We start from the raw sequence: 19,546 nt of genomic DNA on the forward strand, positions 1-19,546 counted from the left end.
CATGAAATGTCACGCTGCAAGAAGGCTACACTTTTATCCATGTATGTGTAGAGGATGTGTTTTACGAGGGACTATTCCTGACCACTGTTGTGTCGGTTATGATCAAAGTGTGCACCTAGAAAAAAACTCAATTAGTCTTCGAACTTTTTTTCTCTTCTCTTTTTTTTAAGAAGAAGAAGAAGAAGCCAGATGGAGCCCTATATGCCGTACAACCAAACCGTTAAACCACACAGTGCAAGTTTCAAATCGTGCATTCTTAAAGGCCAGAAGACCGTGGTCAGATATGCCGTCCAGTCTGCTAGTAAGAGCTCAGGTTAGTGACAATCGATGGATTTGAACCAAACACGACAATTTGAAAGGTTTTGGCACCTAAGGCCCCTGCAAAAGTGGGCACAGCTAAAAACGCTGGTAAAAACAGTGATCCAAACGCCCTCAGTACGACATGGAAGCTAGTTTGTGGTTGCTCCCATATCAGCCTCAGAATATTGTTGATGAATCATTGCCCCCTTTTGACCCATTCCTGACCTGACCCCTGCTATACAAACCCCCCAACACACACACACACACACACACACACACACACACTTCTTTCCCGGTCCAGATGGTGTTACGGTGCTTTGAAGGGCGGGCCGTATTTGACGCGGAACTTGTTGATGTTAGCGAAGTGGAGGATCTCCCGCTGGCAGGTGGTGGAGCAGGGCACCAGGCCGCCGCGGCCCTCCCCCATCAGCCACCTGCTGGTCTCTGCTGCCTGGTCCCGGCTGACGTGCTGCTCCGCCCAGGAGTCCACCCAGGCCTGGAAGCGGTTGTGCAGCCGCGTGCTTACTCTCTCGTGGGACTGGGAGGGGACAAAATGGTAAATGGTAAATGGACTGCACTTATATAGCGCCTTTTTTGCTGCTCCAAAGCGCTTTTCAACGGCCTCTCATTCACCCATTCACACACACATTCACACACCAATGGCGGCAAGCAAGGCCATGCAAGGCGCTGACCGCTCACTGGGAGCAATTTTGGGGTTCAGTGTCTTGCCCAAGGACACTTCGACATGTGGCCAGCCGGGGCTCGAACCGCCGATCTGCCAACCTTGTGATCATTAGACGGCGACTCTACCTCCTGCGGCACAACCGCCCCTGGCCACCATGATCATCACAACGCTGTACCCTAGAACGGGCTGGGCCCCCCAAAACATTTTAAAGGCAAAAAAAAAATTCCTAGCATTTCATAAAATGTACTTGATTCTCTGTCTTTGCCTAAGGGTGTACCACTACCCGTGTCCAGTGCAGCAACTCATTGCCAGGCTTTGCAGAAATGGCAGTTAAATACTTTCATTCATAACGAAACTAACTGAACAGAAATAAATGGTAGAATTAAGCACACTGGCTTTGCACACTGATGCGGTTTTTTTCGTATGCGTATTTTAAAATCCGTTATCCGGAAAAAAACGTTACTCACAGAGACCTTGCACACTGACCTCCGATGCGTTTTTTTAAATTATATTGACGTTTGCGAAATTTCGCAATATGCACTCTATATTCTAAATGCTTGATTTAGCAAAAGGTACACCACGCCAGTGCAATGAAGCAATTGCAGTTAGAAATGACAGAAAATACGACCGTCAGAGTTTTGTCGAGAGCTGGAGGAGGCAAGAAATATGACGGAGACGGCCGCCTCATAATTCTCTATGCAGGAAAAACCCTGCTACTATTCAGCTGTAAAACCCTGCTATTCGGCGGTAAACATTCGGTCTTTTCACATAATCGGCCGAATACCGAATGTGCTTTTTTTGCTATTATTCGGCCGAATACATTCGGTGGCCGAACCTTCGGTGCATCCCTAATGTAGACAAATTGACTATCATCCCCAAGCACACCCATGTATACGGACTACCTAAACCTTAAGCTCACAACCACTTTACTACTTGAACTATGTATTTTATTTACTATTTCTACTGCCAATTGTATCCTGTCTTATTTGTCACTTATGTCCTGTAGTGTAGTGTCACTTTTTTATCTTGAATTATGCCTATTGCCATATTATAGAATATTCGATTCTCCATTCACACCAATTGAAATAATTCAAAGAATTGAGAATCGAATGTTGTCGTGCGACAAAATCGCACGCTGTGTGCATTGGCCTTAAGAATTTTACATGACACTGGTGTCATGTGATGTAACAATACAACTTAAAACTTGAGACGGGAGAGGAGGGGAGGTGAATACCTGTTGGGCTCTCAGCAGGGCGGTGCGTCGGTACATGTAGTCCTCAGACTTAAAGACGTACACCATCTTGTAGGAGTTGAGCTTGAACATACATTCCATCTTCAGGTTCTCTGCGTTGTCCTTCTTCCCTTCCTCGCCCGCCTCCTTCTCCAGCTGCTCGCGGCCCCTCTGGTACTTACGGATCCGCCGGAGATTCCTGGCCGGAGGACAAGATGGGAGAGAAAAAGGTGAGGATTGGGCAGACAGGGTTCTGAAACATCAAATTCAAGGACTTTCAAGACTCAATTCCCTCAAATTCAAGGACCCAACACGGCATAGTTTGAGACAGAACTAGTTGACGAACTAAGTAAAACATTTTTTTATATATATATTTTTTTTTTTGAGAGAGAGAGAAAGGGGAATTCAAGCACTTTCACTGAAGCATGTCTATTTTCAAAAACCTTTAAGACCTTGATTTTTTTTTTTTCCTAATTCACACATTTTTAAGGATTTCTAGGACCCGTGGGAACCCTGTCAACCAAGCCGCTGCAGAACCCTGCTGCCAGCAACACCACAGACAAACCCAGGAAGGTGTGTTGAACTCCCAGCTTCCCCAGGCCTGATCTGCCACCCAGTTGCTCAAGCCAAACCATCACCATTTAACTATCCTTGATTCCTATTTGCCTTGACAAATGCTGGAGCCTTGAACAACTAAAGAACTTACCAAGAGATTCGATTGACATCAAATACCCTTCAGATTTACATCGGCATAAGTGTCGCTGCCTCCCTTATTAAGAGGTTTAATAATTATCAAGTTGACAAATTAACCTGGGTCTCTTCTAGGGCTGGGCAAACGATCATTTTTTTTTTCCGATAATCGCAAGAATTAACGATCAATTATCGATTAATCGATAAGCTTTTTTTTCATAAAAAAATAAATAAAAATCCTTGGGGAAAAAACTTTATTTGTGTTGCTATTGCACACATTCATTCATTCACATTCAAACTAGACACTACAGTCAGATAACAATCCTCTTAAACAAGGCAGTGAGTAGCTTAAATTGTTTAACTTAAAAACACATTTTACGTTATAAATAAAAATATAAAAAATAAGTAACTCACCATAGGAGCAGTAAAAAAACAGTTACTCACAAATAGGAGGATGACTGAAAACGTTAGTGTCCTTAAGAGCGTCCAGCTTAACTTAAATTTAAACTCCAGCGAGAGACTGTGGTTCTTGTTCAGAAAGATGATCATGTTAACATGTTCAGGGGTGAGAGATGAACGCAATCTGGTGACACGTGGACAAACTAATTTCCATTATTATTATTATTATATATATTTTTTATATATATATATATATTAACGATTATCGAGCAAAATATTTTGAGATCGACCAAGATCCTTATCGATCAATTATCGATCGTCGATCATTGATGCCCACCCCTAGTCTCTTCATTGGCTCTTCTTTTCACATAACCTTTTTGTTCGAGAGTGTTGGTACGGTGCGCCGAATACATATTCTAATAACACTTCCATGGGATTATATCAGGAGCTCAGCAGCCTGCGGGGGTCTGACACTCACCTGGTGAGGAACACAGGCTTCTGAGAGAGGTGCTCCCGCAACTCCTGAGAAGTGGAGTCAGAGTTCAGATAGCGATCCACATAGTCTGACCAGCGCTGGAAAATAAAGAAATAAATCCACTCAGACACCAACAGCCAAAACAACACCCATATGTTCTAATATAGAGGCCCCTTAAGGGGTTGAGGTTAGTTAAGCTTAGGGATAGGGTTAGTCACACAGGAATGAGTGGACAGAGAAGTGTCCATAGCTGAGGCAACAGACTCATAAGAAAACACTGTTGGAATACTTGGGTGGCAGTAAGTAAGTAAGTAAGGTGCTTTACATCCAAAATAAGGGATACAATGGGTGAAAAGAAAAGTGCAATCAAACATAGTCAAAAGGGATTAAAAACAAAAATGGAGGAACACCCCAAAGGGACAACATCAACAGAACATAAACAGGAACATAAGGCGGCTATAGGTGACTAACGGCCTGCCTAAACAGATGAGTCTTTAATTGCTTTAAAAATGAGTTCTGAGGGAGCGGCTCTCAGGTCAGGGGGGAGGGCGTTCCAGAGTCTCTCAGGTCAGGGGGGAGGGCGTTCCAGAGTCTCTCAGGTCAGGGGGGAGGGCGTTCCAGAGTCTCTCAGGTCAGGGGGGAGGGCGTTCCAGAGTCTTGGGGCCCGTCACCTCAAACGCTCTGTCCCCTTTCGTCTTTAGTCTAGTCCTGGGTACGAAGCAGTTGCTCGGTTCACACAGAGAAAAGAGAAGGCCAGGGAGAGGAGGTCAGGCTTACCTCTGCCTCGATGGGCTCGTCAGAGTTCTCCTCCTCCGTGTCCAGAAGCTCCACGGTCAGCTGGACATGACCTCTGTTCTTCAGAAACATGAGCTGTGATGAGAGAGAGGAGGAGGTGAAGGAGGAGGAGGAGGAGGAGGAGGAGGGGCGAGTGTTGGTTGGGAGAGGAGATGAGCAGAGAGTGGGTGGTGGGGTAGGCAGAGAAAAGAGATTGTTAGATGTGAGAGACAGAAACCAAGGAAGGAACGAGGTCTTTCTACACGCTCCTCGTGACGGTAGACACTCTACCTTGAAACAGTTCTCGTCGGACATGAGCTGCTCCGCCTTGCGCTGGTAGGAGCACTCTGAGGGCGCCCGGGAGGTCTGGGTGGGCAGGGTCCCCCCCGTCGCCCCGCTGACACTCTCAGACAGGTACAGGTCCATGGCGTGCACACAGACCTCGTCACTCACGATGTGCTGGAGCTGGGGGGAGGTTAGAAGGGAGAGGTGAGTGGAGAGAGGGTGAGCTTTCAAATGCAGTTGACTTAATAATTACCATAATGATCTTATTTGTGTAATACAGCTACACAAGCACAAACAGTGGTAACAAGCCAGGTGGACATAAGGAGGTAAATCAGCGCCGTGTTGTATGAATCTAACGTATGATCCACACATTTCCTAACAGGTATCCTGGGGGAACATCATTTAAATATATGTCATAATTTTTTTTCTTGACAAATTAATAATCCTGTGGTTAAAAATCAAATACATTTCCTATAACGTTTTTCGTTTTTGCGTAAAGGACATTTTCCCGGCCCTACAACGATTCAACCGGACAACATTTTGCCGGCTGAGGCTTTATGGACCGACTCATCAACTGTTCGAACAGAAAAAACAGACGGCAAACAGAATCTCTAGATGGCGTGCCGCTGCAGCCAGCATGAGACGCGTGAGGTACCGCCAAGCACACGCAGGATGAGTCCCGGGGCTTAACCCGTAGAAGACTTGGTGAGCGAACACTGACCTGCCTGACGATGCTCTGGATGAGCTTGTCCAGGGTGAAGGCAGTGTAGGCGTGGATGGTGAACATCTCCCTCAGGGAGTCCTCGTACTGCGTGGCCTCCATGTTCCCATCCAGGAGGTTCCTCACCATCTCCAGGAAGGCAGAGTAGTAATCCTCCACCTCGATGTCCACTGCAGTCGAAGGGGAAAGGTCAATTACAAATTCATCATAAGACATAAATGACATAAGAGTGACTTGCTGCAAGTCACTACAATGTAGATGTCGTACTGTGCTGTAGTATTGCGAAGTGAATACAATCGAAGAATTCTGTACTGTAACACAGTAAACCCAGAGTCACTGATGCCGATCTATGCACAGATAATTCTTCTTCTTCTTCTTCTATTTTTTTCTTAATTCAAGAAGCATTGACTTTGTGCGATTAGAGGTGATTTGCTTTGAGTTTATGCGAAGCAAGCCGTTTCCATAAAATGTCTCATGCGAATCATCTCAAACTGATGCGAATCACCTTGAAATGCGAATCAGAATGTTTTATGGAAACGCACCTTGTGTAAAGGTGCGTAGACCTTATAGAGGCACTGTGTCAGGGTGTGTAGACCTTATAGAGACACTGTGTCAGGGTGTGTAGACCGTATAGAGGCACTGTGTCAGGGTGTGTGCCTCTACTCACTGGGCTCCTTCAGTCTCAGCTGGATGGCAGGGTTGTCGTTCTTGTCTCGCTTGACGCCGAGGACCTCCCTCTCCCAGTTCCTCTCCCGGATGTCGTCCTCCATCTGCCTCTCGGCCTGTCCGTAGAGGCGCAGCAGCCGAGAGCACAGGGTGAGGTGCAGCCGCAGGAAGATGTACCAGTTGTTGTTGACGTAGAAGAGGTTGTAGGCTTCGTCGCAGCCGCGGAGTTTCTGGGCTCCGGTGGAGCTGAAGAGGAGTTTAGATTTGGAGGGGCTGCCGGTGCCGCTGCTGGCGACGCCGTTGTGCTTCTTGGCACCGGCCTCGTCCAGCTCCATCTCCTCCTCGTCTTCCTCCTCGTCTTCCTCCTCCTCTACGTCCGACAGCTCGCCGCGCTGGGCGAACAGCATGTCGGGGATGAAGTGGTAGATGATCTGTTTGATCTTGTACTTGTCCTCCTTCTGGATGCCGGTCTGCCGCTTGACGTGGTGGATGATGAGCGCGGCCGCGTCTTCTAGGATCTGACTGTCCTCGTAGGTGAGGGTCAGGTGGGGGCCGCTGGGCGGAGGAGAGCTCTCCTCGGAAGCTTGTTCTTGTCGCTACGGGAACGAGAACACAAACACGTACGGTTGAACTCAGGGTTCCCACACCTTCTGAAACATCAAATTCCGAGCGCCTTTCAAGCGCCTTTCAAGCACCTTTCAAGACTCAATTCCCTCAAATTCAAGGACCCGACATGGCATAGTTTGAGACAGAACTAGTTGATGAGCGAAGTAAAACATTTTTGAATGTATATTTTTTTTTAGAGAGAGAGAGAGAGAGAGAGGGGGGGGGGGAATTCAAGCACTTTCAATGACCCATGTCTATTCTCAAAAACTTTTAAGACCTTGATTTCTTTTTCTCAAATTCACAAACTTTCAAGGATTTCAAGGACCCGTGGGAACCCTTTGAACTTCTTTGATGCTCAACTTTGCCGTTGTAAAGCACGGCCCCTTTCAGGACGTCTGATGAGGTAAACCGGAGGTACACCAAACGGTACCGAAAGAACTACCGAAACAAGAAGAAACAACAAACGAACCTCATCATAGATGCTCTCAATTTCGTTGAGCAGAGTCTTGGAGCGGAGCACCTTGGTGTCGTTCTGTTTGAAGTGGATGCCCTGGTGGTCCAGGGACTTCAGGTAGTACTTCTCATTCTGCTCCCTCCAGATCTTGTTGAAGCCACGCTGGGCTTCCCGCCACTCGTCCTCCTTCATCTTGAACCTGAGGAGGAGAGAGAGGAGGGTCGGCTCAGGATAAACCACACTGTGTAAATGGGTAAAAGGTTATGTATCAGGGGCGTATTGGTGGCGTAGAGGACTAAGCGTTGACCACGTAACCGCAGGGTTCCCGGTTCGATTCCGGCCGTGGACATGTCATCCCTTCTCTCTCTCTCTCACCCATCCTTCCTGTCATATCTCTACTATCTGTATCACAATAAAAATATGAGTGGGACTGCCCCACTCAGAAAAAATTACTTTAAAAAAAAGTTAGGTATCGAATATAACAAACCTTTTTACAAACCTAAGTTGCTCAAGGTCAAGTTACATATACTGTATATATATATTACTCTTTCAACAATGTATTTATGTAAAGGACCAACAGTCACTCTAATAGTTACAGAGCTATCTATTGTCTCTATGGCTACAGCATTGTCATCATGATGTCTAAAGAAACCCTTTCAATCAATTATCTCATTACCCTAATACAACCTTGACCATTGCACCAACTGCAACAACATAAAATGCTGATGGGGTAGACAGACACTAATACTTCACTAACTTCTATGCCTACTAAATAGTACGGAAATATGCAACTTCAAAACACAGCCAGTTGCACTTCGGTAAATGGTAAATGGTTTATCCAAAGCGCTTTACAACGGCCTCTCATTCACCCATTCACACACACATTCAATGGCGGCAAGCTATCATGCAAGGCGCTGAGCGCCCGCTCACTGTGAGCAATTTGGGGTTCAGTGTCTTGCCTGAGGACACTTTGACATGTGGCCAGCCAGGGCTCGAACCGCCGATCTGCCAACCTTGCGATCATTAGACGGCGGCTCTACCTCCTGCGCCACAGCCGCCCCATGGCTTTGTCTTGCTGCTCACCTCTTGAGCACGATAGGGACGGACACGGCAGGGTTCTTCTTCAGCCCGTCGATGATGTCAGCGGCCTTGTCTCCGTATATCCTCTGGATGGCTTTACGGTGGATCACCTCAGAGGAGCCGCCCAGGGTGTTGTCCAGGCAGAACTTGGCTTGCTCCTCCGCAGTCAGACGGGACATCTTCCTCTGTACTGTCTCCAACACGCGGATGGTGGCCAGGTTGGTCTCCAGCACCACGTCGAGCTACAGTTAAAAGTAAAGTTAAGTAAGTCAAGTTTATTTATATAGCACCTATCACAGAACCAGCGGTCACAAAGTGCTTTACATGTATAAAAACATAATTAAAGAGCAAAGGTAATAGCAGGTTAAAAGAAATAGGTAAACAAGTGAAAATAAAAACAAGAAACAAATGACAAGTGTACAACAAATGATAACAAGACACTGTACTGGACAGTCTTGAGCAGTTTTTTCTTTTCTTTTTTTAATGCTTCGACCGAGACCGCTGATCTAAGTTCCAAGGGAAGAACATTCCAAAGTTTAGGAGCCAAGATCACCTTTGGTTTTTAATCTGGCACGGGGGACAACCAACAAACCCTGGTCAGAGGACCTGAGAGACCTACTGGGGCTGTAAGGACGGCGTAGGTCACAGATGTATGCAGGTGCCTGACCATGAAGGGCAGTTAAGACAGAGAGCACTATAGACCAGGCTGAACACAAGACAACGCAACATTTCAGGTAGTGATGCACAGCTATGAACATTCTGAGATGATATTCCCATAACACACATCAGCCCCAACCGATATTTGGTAGCAATGGGCACTGAGTCCATATCAATATCAGTTAAATTATTTTGATGCGATATCGTATCATATATTGGTTGGAAAATCTTCAATGAAGAGCTATAAAGAGTGCCGTCCACAAGCATCAGAATAAATAAGAAAATAGTCCTGTGTCCTACAACGGGATGAATCACTTCTCTATTTCACTCACTAAAAACATAATCAAATTAGTAGTAAAGTGATCAACTTCATTGATAGATGCAATAGGCCTAAATGAACAACAGTTATGGACGCATGCTCTCACATAAACATGCTTGTGCCCACTCCAACAACAGAGCATTTGTGACACTGGCTATAAAACAAGGAAGCTTTCTAAATGATTTGCTAACAGAACCCTCAACAGCACAATTAAAGACAAGTTGTATGGCTACCAATCCTCTTTGCAATAAAATGTGTAGTAGAAGTCTAGTGGGAGACCACTGATGTGTGGTTACCGTGGTTACAATATGGCAGACAGGGACGCCCCGATACCACTTTTTTCCAGACCAAGTACAAGCACTTACATTTGCACTTCAAGCTCGCCTTCACCAGTTAACCCTCTCCCCCTCCCCTTCCCATGTGTCCCCAGCGCTACCTTAATTAGGCCCCTATACTTTCTTTTATTTACCTTTTGTTTCTTTTTATTATTACTACTCGATCTTTTCAGTTTGTAAAGCGTCTTTGAGTGTCTAGAAAAGCGCTATAAGTCTAATGTACTATTATTATTATTATTATTTGGGTACTTGCTGGTACTGAGTACAGATACACGTACTTAATAATACCATTACAGTTCTAACAATGCCTTTGAAAACATGTTTTATTTTCATCAGCTGTTCCTTCCTTTCTGAAACAAATTAAATCTGGTGTGTTTTTATTTTTAACTTGTTTTTTACAGATTATGAAAGTGCAAATTGTAAGCGTTTTAATTATGTGTTTAAATAGTTGAAGAAGTTATACTTATTTGAATGTTGGTACACTTCAAACCAAAATCGCTATTTATCAAAACAGCCGCGTTTGCTACCATCGCGTTGGTAGCTAGCTAGTAGCTAACAAAAAACATTGCTATGTAACAAACAACATGTTTAGCACATCAGAACATGCTGATAGAACATCAACATGCTAAAAACACATAACTACACATAACTCATGTTCACTAATCACAGCCCTTGCTTTTGAACAGTCCTAAAACTTACGTTTGTTTACGTTTTATGTTTTAGGCAGGGTTGGGGTCTATGTTTTGATGACTAACCTGAAATTGAGGTTTGAATTTCAATGCCATGAATCCTATAAAATTCCACATTTCTCAGAGAGATGGTCAGAGCCAATAGCCACTACCTCGTTATCGGGACTGTCAACCAAACCCCTGGCTTGTCCCACTTACCTCAAAGCGTTCGTCCTCACACCTGTAGATGTGCTCCTCATACTGAGTCTTCTTGGAGCTCACAAAGGTTGAGTCCTCTGACCAGGAAGGGAAAGACACCCAGGTGTCATTGAGGACCTGGAGACAGAAAGGACAGAGGCACGCTATTGAAATGTTTGACTGTAACTGCTACTGTTCTGGATGCAACGACTGACCATCCATGAGATCAACATGATAATTGTAACCATGTTTTGAAGCTATAGTGTTTGTTTACCATGAGTAAAACAAGGTCATATTTTGGGTTCTGATGGGACAGTTAAGACAGTTCAAGACATTTCAATTCTATCCTTCAAGAATCAATTGCTATATATCATTAATTTAAAAGTCAAAAAATTGATATCAATCCCAGATTGCCCCTTTAATGTGAATTCTCGCCAACAATTTATAGTTGATTGTTAATTGTAGTTATAGGGGGAATGGCTGGGTTCTCACACCTTCTGAAACATCAAATTCAAGCACCTTTCAAGGACTTTCAAGACTCAATTCCCTCAAATTCAAGGACCCAACACGGCATAGTTTTAGACAGATCTAGATGAGAATTTATATAATCGGAACTATCCGCTCACAGACAACAATTAAAAAGAGACTTGAATGTGTGAACACTAGATGGTCTCTTACCTTCTCTACCACAGCACAGCAAAACAATATATTGTGAAATATGTGTTAAGTTAAGCTATACAGAGACTCATTTACTAGTTGACGAGCTAAGTACATTTTTTTAGAGAGAGAGAGAGACAGACAGACAGACAGACAGACAGACAGAGAGAGAGAGAGAGAGAGAGAGAGAGAGAGAGAGAGAGAGAGAGAGAGAGAGAGAGAGAGAGAGAGAGGAATACAAGCACTTTCAATGACCCATACTATTTTCTAAAACTTTTAAGACATTGATTTCTTTTTCTCAAATTCACAAACTTTCAAGGATTTCAAGGACCCGTGGGAACCCTGTGTAATGTATGATCATTTCAGGTCACTGGCAGCAGTGTGTCAAGAAGGTATGAGAAGGTTACCCTGAGGAGCTGCAGTTCATACATTGCCCAGAGGAGGGCGCAGCAGTGTTGCACTCACCTCTTTGCACAGTGGAGTTCTTCCGGTGCATTTGGGCTGCGTGTAGCTCTTGGGCAGCGCTCTGTAGCTGGAGCCCAGCCTCTTACAGGAGGCATAGTCAATCTCCATGGCGATGCCTTCGTTGGCCCGCTCCTTGGGGTAGCTCTCGATGTGGGACGTGTCTCTGTATCCTAAGAAGTTCTTGAACCAATTGAACAGTTCTGGGAATTTTCTGTAACAAATATATATAGAGCATTTCTGTAACTTTTGTTCAGAGAAAGAAACATCATAAAGCTTTTGCTGGATGAATGGAATAACCCAGGACTTTTCCTGCAAAAAACTGTCCATATTACGGCCAAACATAAGCAAATAGTGTATCATTGGTGACAGGTCATGATGAAAGCGTTGGGGCTGGAATGTGTTGGAATATGTGTTTTCGATGATCAACTTTAAATAGTTTATTAATATATTAATAGTATATATAATATTAATATCAAACTATACACATTTCTGTACAAGCAGGTCATATGGTGGTCAAAATTGGAACTTTTCAGGCTGGAAAGGAAATCAAGTAAGGAACAATAACGTGATGACAAATCCAGTGCTGGATTGTCAATCTGTAAGCAGGGTTCCTACAAGTCACATTTAAGACCTTTTTAGACCTTTTTTAGACCTATTTGGATAGAATTTTAGCCCTATTCGACACTATATGATAAGCTTTTTGTCATCCTGCTGTAGCTTCGTTCGCCAATAATTTCTCCCGGGGGCAGCGAATTGGCATTTTTTTGGTTCCAGCTTGATTCATTTCCACGTAAATAGATGTGGTCGGACTGATTTCCTTGCAGGACAAACTAATCTCATGTTTAAGACCTAGCACCTCATTTCTTAGACCTAATAACTGACATTTAAGAACTTTTTAGGCCTTATGAATCGGATTGCTGGATTTTAGACTTTAAGGCTTTTTAAGACCAGCTCTGGAACCCTGTGTAAGCTAGGCTGGTCCAACGTAGACACTCACCCCAGGAACGGTAACACCATCTGGACCAGCTCGGCTCTGGAGATCACCTCCTGGTTAAAGATGACCAGACAACGCAGGAAGTTGTCATAGGCCTCGGCACTATGCAAGGTCTTCCGTACCTGCGGCAAGAACACATCCATATAACACCTGAAGCCGCTATCAGGGTCACCAACAAAATGTAAACGTAACTATGGAAAATGCATTCGAACATAGCATTTAGCATTAGATTTCTGTAGCTAACGAATTACATTTCATAAGAGCAGCATTACTTTTTAAAAACACGATTTGCATGAAGCTGTACATCATTTTGGTTACAACATATCCCGTTTCAACAGAAAGAAAGAATTCAGTCCTTATTGCTTTGGTTATGATGAGGTTCAACAATTGTTCCACTCTCAAAAAGGTATTCAGGAGTTATATTAATCAAAATCAAAGGCGTACATCCTTTTTTCCAAAGCCGAACTCCAACTGACCTTGTCGAAGAACAGAGATTCTGTGCCGGCTCCATGTCTGCTGCTCTCTGTCAAGGACGAGTCTTTCAAACTCAGTAACTTGGGCTTCTTCTGCAACAGGTACAAGAGGCAGAGAGAATGGCAATTGTGAGAGAATCTAATCCCATAGTAGACAACAGTGATGCCTAAAAATGCAAATGGCAGTTCATTTATTCATTTTTTCCATCAAAGCTTAAAAAAGAAAAGGGGGAGGGGGGGGTACCTTGACTGGGGGTGTCGACCCCGCCCCTGGGTGCCTGCCGTTTTGGTTGGGCCTTTGTTTGTTGTTGAGCTGCGGCTTCTTTGCCGTGCCGCCGTGATCGTTGCGGACCGACTCTGCCTTCTCTGCTGTGGTCTTGCTTAACAGCTAGGGAGGATGTGGAACAGGAGACTGGGTCAGGAGTGAACCAAAGTTGAACAAAAAACGGTGTCCTAGGCCCCTTCAACGGGCTGGAGAACATATTAAAAAAGAAATTGGCTAGCTAAATGTTAATAGACAGCTTAACTAGCTGTCCCTCTTCTCTAAACCAGTGTACTAGCTACCCTCTTCTCTAAACCACAGTGTACTAGCTACCCTCTTCTCTAAACCACAGTGTACCAGCTGTCCAAAGCAACTAGTGATCTGTCAAGCAGCTCTCCCCTATCTAATCCTTTGAGAAAGACTTAAAAACCATAACATCAGATAAGATGGCACAATATTGAGCGGCAAATTCTTTCCTGTGAGAGGTAAGTTCATAAGAGCAGAGGAAAGTAAGTAGAAGCGGTGCATAAACGAATCCTTTTGAGGAGCGGTATTTCCAAATCACTAAACTCTCTGTGATCTCATGTGTTCTGACTAAGCCTGTGGCTGATGTACTTGGCTCTTAAATGAAGTGGAAGCTCCACACTCTAGTTCCAGATGCAAAAGTGTAGATTTTAATTGACGATGGTTTCAGCCGTAGCCTTTGAATGAATTAATGAATGAATGAATGGTCTTTATTGTCATTGCTATAGTACAGGTACCAAACAACGAAATTTGGGAGGGGTGGCTCCCCTTGGGAGGGGTGACTTTGTCAAGTCTTACAAACAACATTTGCGTGCATGACAGCCATTAAATAGACAGGTAGGCCAGATTGGAATAGGTAACACCTGTGTACCTGTCTATTTAATGGCTGTCTACACAGGTGTTACCTATTCAATCTAGCCTACCTGTCTATTTAATGGCTGTCATGCACTATGTTGTTGATCGGCGGTTCAAGCCCCGGGTAGCCACATGTTGAAGTGTCCTTGGGCAAGACACTGAACCCCAAAATTGCTCCCAATGAGCGGGCTGGCGCCTTGCATGGTAGCTGCCATTGGTGTGTGAAAGTGTGTGTGAATGGGTGAATAAGAGGCTGTTGTAAAGCGCTTTGGAATAAGTCAGTCCTATATAAGTCAGTCCATTTAGTCCATTTACCACTGAGCTGTTGGCGTCTGGCAGGAACTGTCCGAACTCTGACAGCAGGTCCTCCTGGTTCTTGAAGAGCCGGGCCACCTGGGCATAGACCTCCTGCTCCGTCAGGGCCGGGGTGTAGTTCCCCCCCGCCTCCTTAGCGTTCCGCTGCTCCTTCTGTGGTGGATGAAGAGAAATATATTGCTTTCATGAACAAGCCTTGAAAAACTGGGTGCGGACTAAACGCTGTTCGATTTAAGGATCTGGAGATGCAACATCCAGGGTTCCCACACCTTCTGAAACATCAAATTCAAGCACCTTTCAAGCACCTTTCGAGGACCTTTCTAGCACCTTTCAAGGACTTTCAAGACTCAATTCCCTCAAATTCAAGGACCCAACTCGGCGTAGTTTGAGACAGAACTAGTTGACGAGCTAAGTATTTTTTTTTTAAATTTCTATCTTTTTTAGAGAGAGAGAGAGAGAGAGAGAGAGAGAGAGAGAGAGAGAGAGAGGAATTCAAGCACTTTCAATGACATTCAAGCACTTTCAAAAACATTTAAGACCTTGATTTCTTTTTCTCAAATTCACAAACTTTCAAGGATTTCTAGGACCCGTGGGAACCCTGAATATTGCTTTCATGAGCAAGCCTTGAAAAACGGGGTGAAATGCGGACTAAAACGCTGTTCGGTTTAAGGACCTGGAGATGCAACTAGATCTCAACCAAAGGGGGATTGAAAGCAGGTGAATAAGTGAGAATACACAGGGAACGCATGAACATTTCAGAAAAGGGGTTATTTCTCCTCTCACAAATACAATAAATGTGAGTAGTACTGTCGCCAAGGATTTGGCTAGATGTTTCTGTGGTGGGCTGCTGACCTGATAGGTGTGCAGGATCTCCAGAAAGGCTTTGTAGATGTCGGGCTGGCCCTGGAAACGGTTCTTGATCTTGTTGACGTAGTTGATGGCGTGGTTGAACTCCACCGGCTGGTTGTTCTGCAGGGGAGGGGGGGCGTTGGGGGTGCCGCTCACCGGCGTGTGAGGCTGCAGGGGCGGGGAGCAGGGGGAGGTGTAGGGGGGGATGGACGGATTGGGTTGGCTGCTCGGCGTGTGGGCCGGAGACTGCAGCGGCTGCTGAAGAAATGAACACTGAAATGTGAGCAGGGTTCCCACACCTTCTGAAACATCAAATTCAAGCACCTTTCAAGGACTTTCAAGCCTCAATTCCCTCAAATTCAAGGACCCAACACGGCATAGTTTGAGACAGATCGAGATGAGAATTTATATAATAGGAACTATCTGCTCACAGACAACAATTAAAAAGAGAGGCTTGAATGTGTGAACACTAGATGCCTTGCCTTGACTCTTGCCTTCTCTACCACAGCACAGCAAAACTATATATTGTGAAAAATGTGTATAGTTAAGCAATACAGAGAGGAGGAGTATTCAAAAACATTTTTGAATATATATTAGAGAGAGAGAGAGAGGAATTCAAGAACTTTCAATGACCCATGTCTACCCTACTTTCAAGGACTTCAAGGACCCGTGGGAACCCTGTGTACGGTCTTTCGCCCATCGCCTGAGTGCAAAGAGCCAATGACAATGTCGGTTTGGCGGAAGCTCACCTTGCTGATCTTTACAGGGCTCGGCTGTGCGGGAGGGGGCTGGGCCATGGTGGTCACTGCGGCTGTCAGCTGGGCCAGGTGCTGGGTGGGAGGTCCGACCAGGGGGATGTTGGAGACAGAGATGCCGTGGGGGGTGATGTGGTGGATCTGACCGGGCGTGGTCACGTTGACCAGGTCGTTGGTCTTGACCTCAATCTTGTAGCCCGGTGGCAGGAAGGTGTTGAAGCCCATGATGAGGTCAGGGTGGCCCTTGAAGAGCTGGGACACCCTGCTTATGACGCCAGGAGTGTCGATACTGTGGAGAAACAGGAAAGAAAAAAGTTAAAGTTAATATACATAGCACCTATCACAGACCAGCAGTCACAAAGTGCTTTACATATATAAAAACATAATTAAAGAGCAAAAGTAATAGCAGGTTAAAAGAAAAATAGGTAAACAACTGAAAATAAAAACAAGAAACAAATAACAAGTGTACAACAAATGATAACAAGACACAAAAAGACAGGCTTTTGGGGTTAGCCAAAAGGCTGTCTGTACAGGACAGTCTTGAGCCTTTTTTTTTTTTTTAAATGCTTCGACCGAGACCGCTGATCTAAGTTCCAAGGGAAGAGCATTCCAAAGTTTGGGAGCTACGATCACCTTTGGTTTTTAATCTGGCACGGGGGGACAACCAACAAACCCTGGTCAGAGGACCTGAGAGACCTGCTGGGGCTGTAAGGACGGCGTAGGTCACAGATGTATGCAGGTGCCTGACCATGAAGGGCTCTGTCAGTGATGACCAGAACCTTAAATTGAATTCTAAATTTGATGGGGAGCATGGATGACACGTAGCAGCAGCACTGAGGTGGAGAGAACAGCTTGAGAGATACAAATACTTCAAAATGTTGATATTGAAATGACCTTACCTTTGAGACTTGAACTCCTTCATGATGTCCAAGAAGTCGTTGTAGACTTGAGGCTGGTTACCAAACTGCAGCTTGACCTGGTCCAGATAGGACAACGCATCTTCCACCTGAGAGAGAGAGAGAGAGAGAGAGAGAGAGAGAGAGAGAGAGAGAGAGAGAGAGAGAGAGAGAGAGAGAGAGAAACGCTCATCATCTACTTATCATTGTTCATCAGGGTCGGGTCTGACGGCCATTTCTTCTTCTCAATTCAGAAGTGGAATTTTAATTGGTATTTGATATCATTTAATTCTATGTTCAAAACCTTGAGTTATGAGGTCAACAATGACTGAAATACCCTCACTGTCATTCCAGGGAGAGGACCTGTGTTTAATAGCACCTTTTACAAACCACTCACTCTCAACAGGTCTTCTCTGCAGGAATGTGAATTAATAAAATCAGCAGTTTGTCCAATTAAGAGGCTGGATGACCACAGCTATATGGTAAAAGCAGCCAGAGATATGGGACACACACCCTGAGCATGTTGTATTAAGATGAGTGATGGGCTAATTGCCATGGAAATTGAATGATTCTCTGCATAATTAGTTATCTTATTAATGAAGAGCCTGTTTAATAGACTAGAGATGCTAACCTCCCCTGTTGGTGGTGCTATTGAGTTTAGCATCTTTGGGTTTAACCACATCTCTAGAGAGGTAAGAGCACAGGGCCAAACTTTGATTGACGTGGCGGAAACAGAAAACACAGAAACAACAACAGATAACACGAGCACATAGAACACAGAGTTAACGAACAGGGAACAATTAACACAGCAATGTCCGGGGGGGGAGGGGGGTGGCAGGGTTAGAGGAAGTCTCACCTTGAGCCTCTGGAACTGATGCTGCCCCAGGGCGGAGCCCGGGGGGGCAGGGGGGTGGGCATGGCCCTGCATCACAGGGGGCCCGTGGGGCTGGACTGCCATGCTGTGGTGGTGAGGCCCGCCGTGGGCGGCAGGGCTGGGGGCGGGCCCGTGCCCAGAGGAGTTCTGGGACACCGCGGGGAGCTGGACAGAGGCGGCAGAAGCACAGATGAGAGCAGGGCGCAGGCTGGACCACAACCACACTTCCTCTTTTCCATCAACAACTAAAACCTTTAAAGCATTTAATACGGATGTTGAACCATGTGAACCGATCTCTGGAGAAATGCGGGCGTGGTGTGGCGCAGGAGGTAGAGCCGCCGTCTAATGATCGCAAGGTTGTCAGATCGGCGGTTCGAGCCCCGGCTGGCCACATGGGCCGGGCAAGACAGTGAACCCCAAATTGCTCCCAGTGACCGGGCCGGCGCCTTGCATGGTAGCTTGCTGCCATTGGTGTGTGAATGTGTGTGTGAATGGGTGAATGAGAGGCCGTTGTAAAGTGCTTTGGATAAAGGCGCTATATAAGTGCAGTCCATTTACCATTTACCAAATCTTTCAAGGACTTTCAAGACTCAATTCCCTCAAATTCAAGGACCCAACACGGCATAGTTTGAGACAGATCTAGATGATAATTTATATAATAGGAATTATCCGCTCACAGACAACAATTAAAAAGAGAGAGAGAGAGGGGAATTCAAGCACTTTCAATGACCCATGTCTATTTTCAAAAACTTTTAAGACCTTGATTTCTTTTTCGCAAATTCACCAACTTTCGAGGATTTCAAGGACCCGTGGGAACCCTGTATAATAAACATAAAACCAGCCTCATGTTCAGGTGAAAGGTGACCCTCTGCGTGTGTGTGTGTGTACCTGGTAGCCCTGGGGGGGGCCAGAGTACTGGAGGCCCGTGGGGGGCTGCATGGCGTCTGCCAGGGCCTCGTAGGTGGCTGGCGCGGGGGCCAGGACGCGGTGCTGGAAGGTCTCCGTGCTGCCGGGGGGGCGCCGCTGCTGGGGCGAAAAAACTGCTGCTTCCTGTTCCTCCAGACGCCTCTTCATCCTTAACTCATACTCAACACCTCAGGTACCTGCGGACCGGACCACACACTAGATCAGCTACAGACAGGACCACACACTAGATCAGCAACAGACAGGACCACACACTAGATCAGCAACAGACAGGACCAGATAGACTGGGACTGGTCATAATGGACAGGTAGACTAGTGGTCATAACGGACAGGTAGACTAGTGGTTATAATGGACAGGTAGACTAGTGGTCATAATGGTCATGTAGACTAGTGGTTATAATGGACAGGTAGGCTGGTTATAATGGACAGGTAGAGTAGTGGTCATAATGGTCAGGTAGACTAGTGGTCATAATGGACAGGTAGACTAGTGGTCATAATGGTCAGGTAGACTAGTGGTCATAATGGTCAGGTAGACTAGTGGTCATAATGGACAGGTAGACTAGTGGTCATAATGGACAGGTCAGGTAGACTAGTGGTCATAATGGACAGGTAGACTAGTGGTCATAATGGTCAGGTAGACTAGTGGTCATAACGGACAGG

General features: G+C 45.4%; 1 protein-coding gene across 2 annotated transcripts; it reads right to left on the reverse strand.

The window, feature by feature from the left end:
• Positions 1-607: 607 nt before the first annotated feature.
• Positions 608-19,045, reverse strand: sin3aa (SIN3 transcription regulator family member Aa; the record flags this gene model as incomplete). Of its 2 annotated transcripts, none has more annotated exons than XM_080544940.1 (20): positions 608-838; positions 2,220-2,415; positions 3,784-3,878; positions 4,558-4,650; positions 4,846-5,019; positions 5,561-5,730; positions 6,228-6,822; positions 7,302-7,485; positions 8,370-8,608; positions 10,565-10,681; positions 11,666-11,876; positions 12,663-12,781; positions 13,136-13,225; positions 13,377-13,520; positions 14,589-14,741; positions 15,441-15,692; positions 16,187-16,481; positions 17,092-17,198; positions 17,945-18,118; positions 18,851-19,045. In XM_080544940.1, 20 exons carry the CDS (start codon positions 19,034-19,036, stop codon positions 608-610), a joined length of 3,825 nt encoding a protein of 1,274 aa, XP_080401066.1. The 2 variants fall into 2 exon arrangements, with proteins under 2 accessions (XP_080401066.1, XP_080401065.1); XM_080544939.1 differs by having other exon boundaries at positions 17,945-18,127; positions 18,851-19,036.
• Between the last annotated feature and the right edge of the window lie 501 nt (positions 19,046-19,546).

The sequence above is a fragment of the Nansenia antarctica genome (assembly GCF_963989245.1).
Source record: "Nansenia antarctica genome assembly, chromosome: 14".
Taxonomy (NCBI): domain Eukaryota; kingdom Metazoa; phylum Chordata; class Actinopteri; order Argentiniformes; family Microstomatidae; genus Nansenia; species Nansenia antarctica.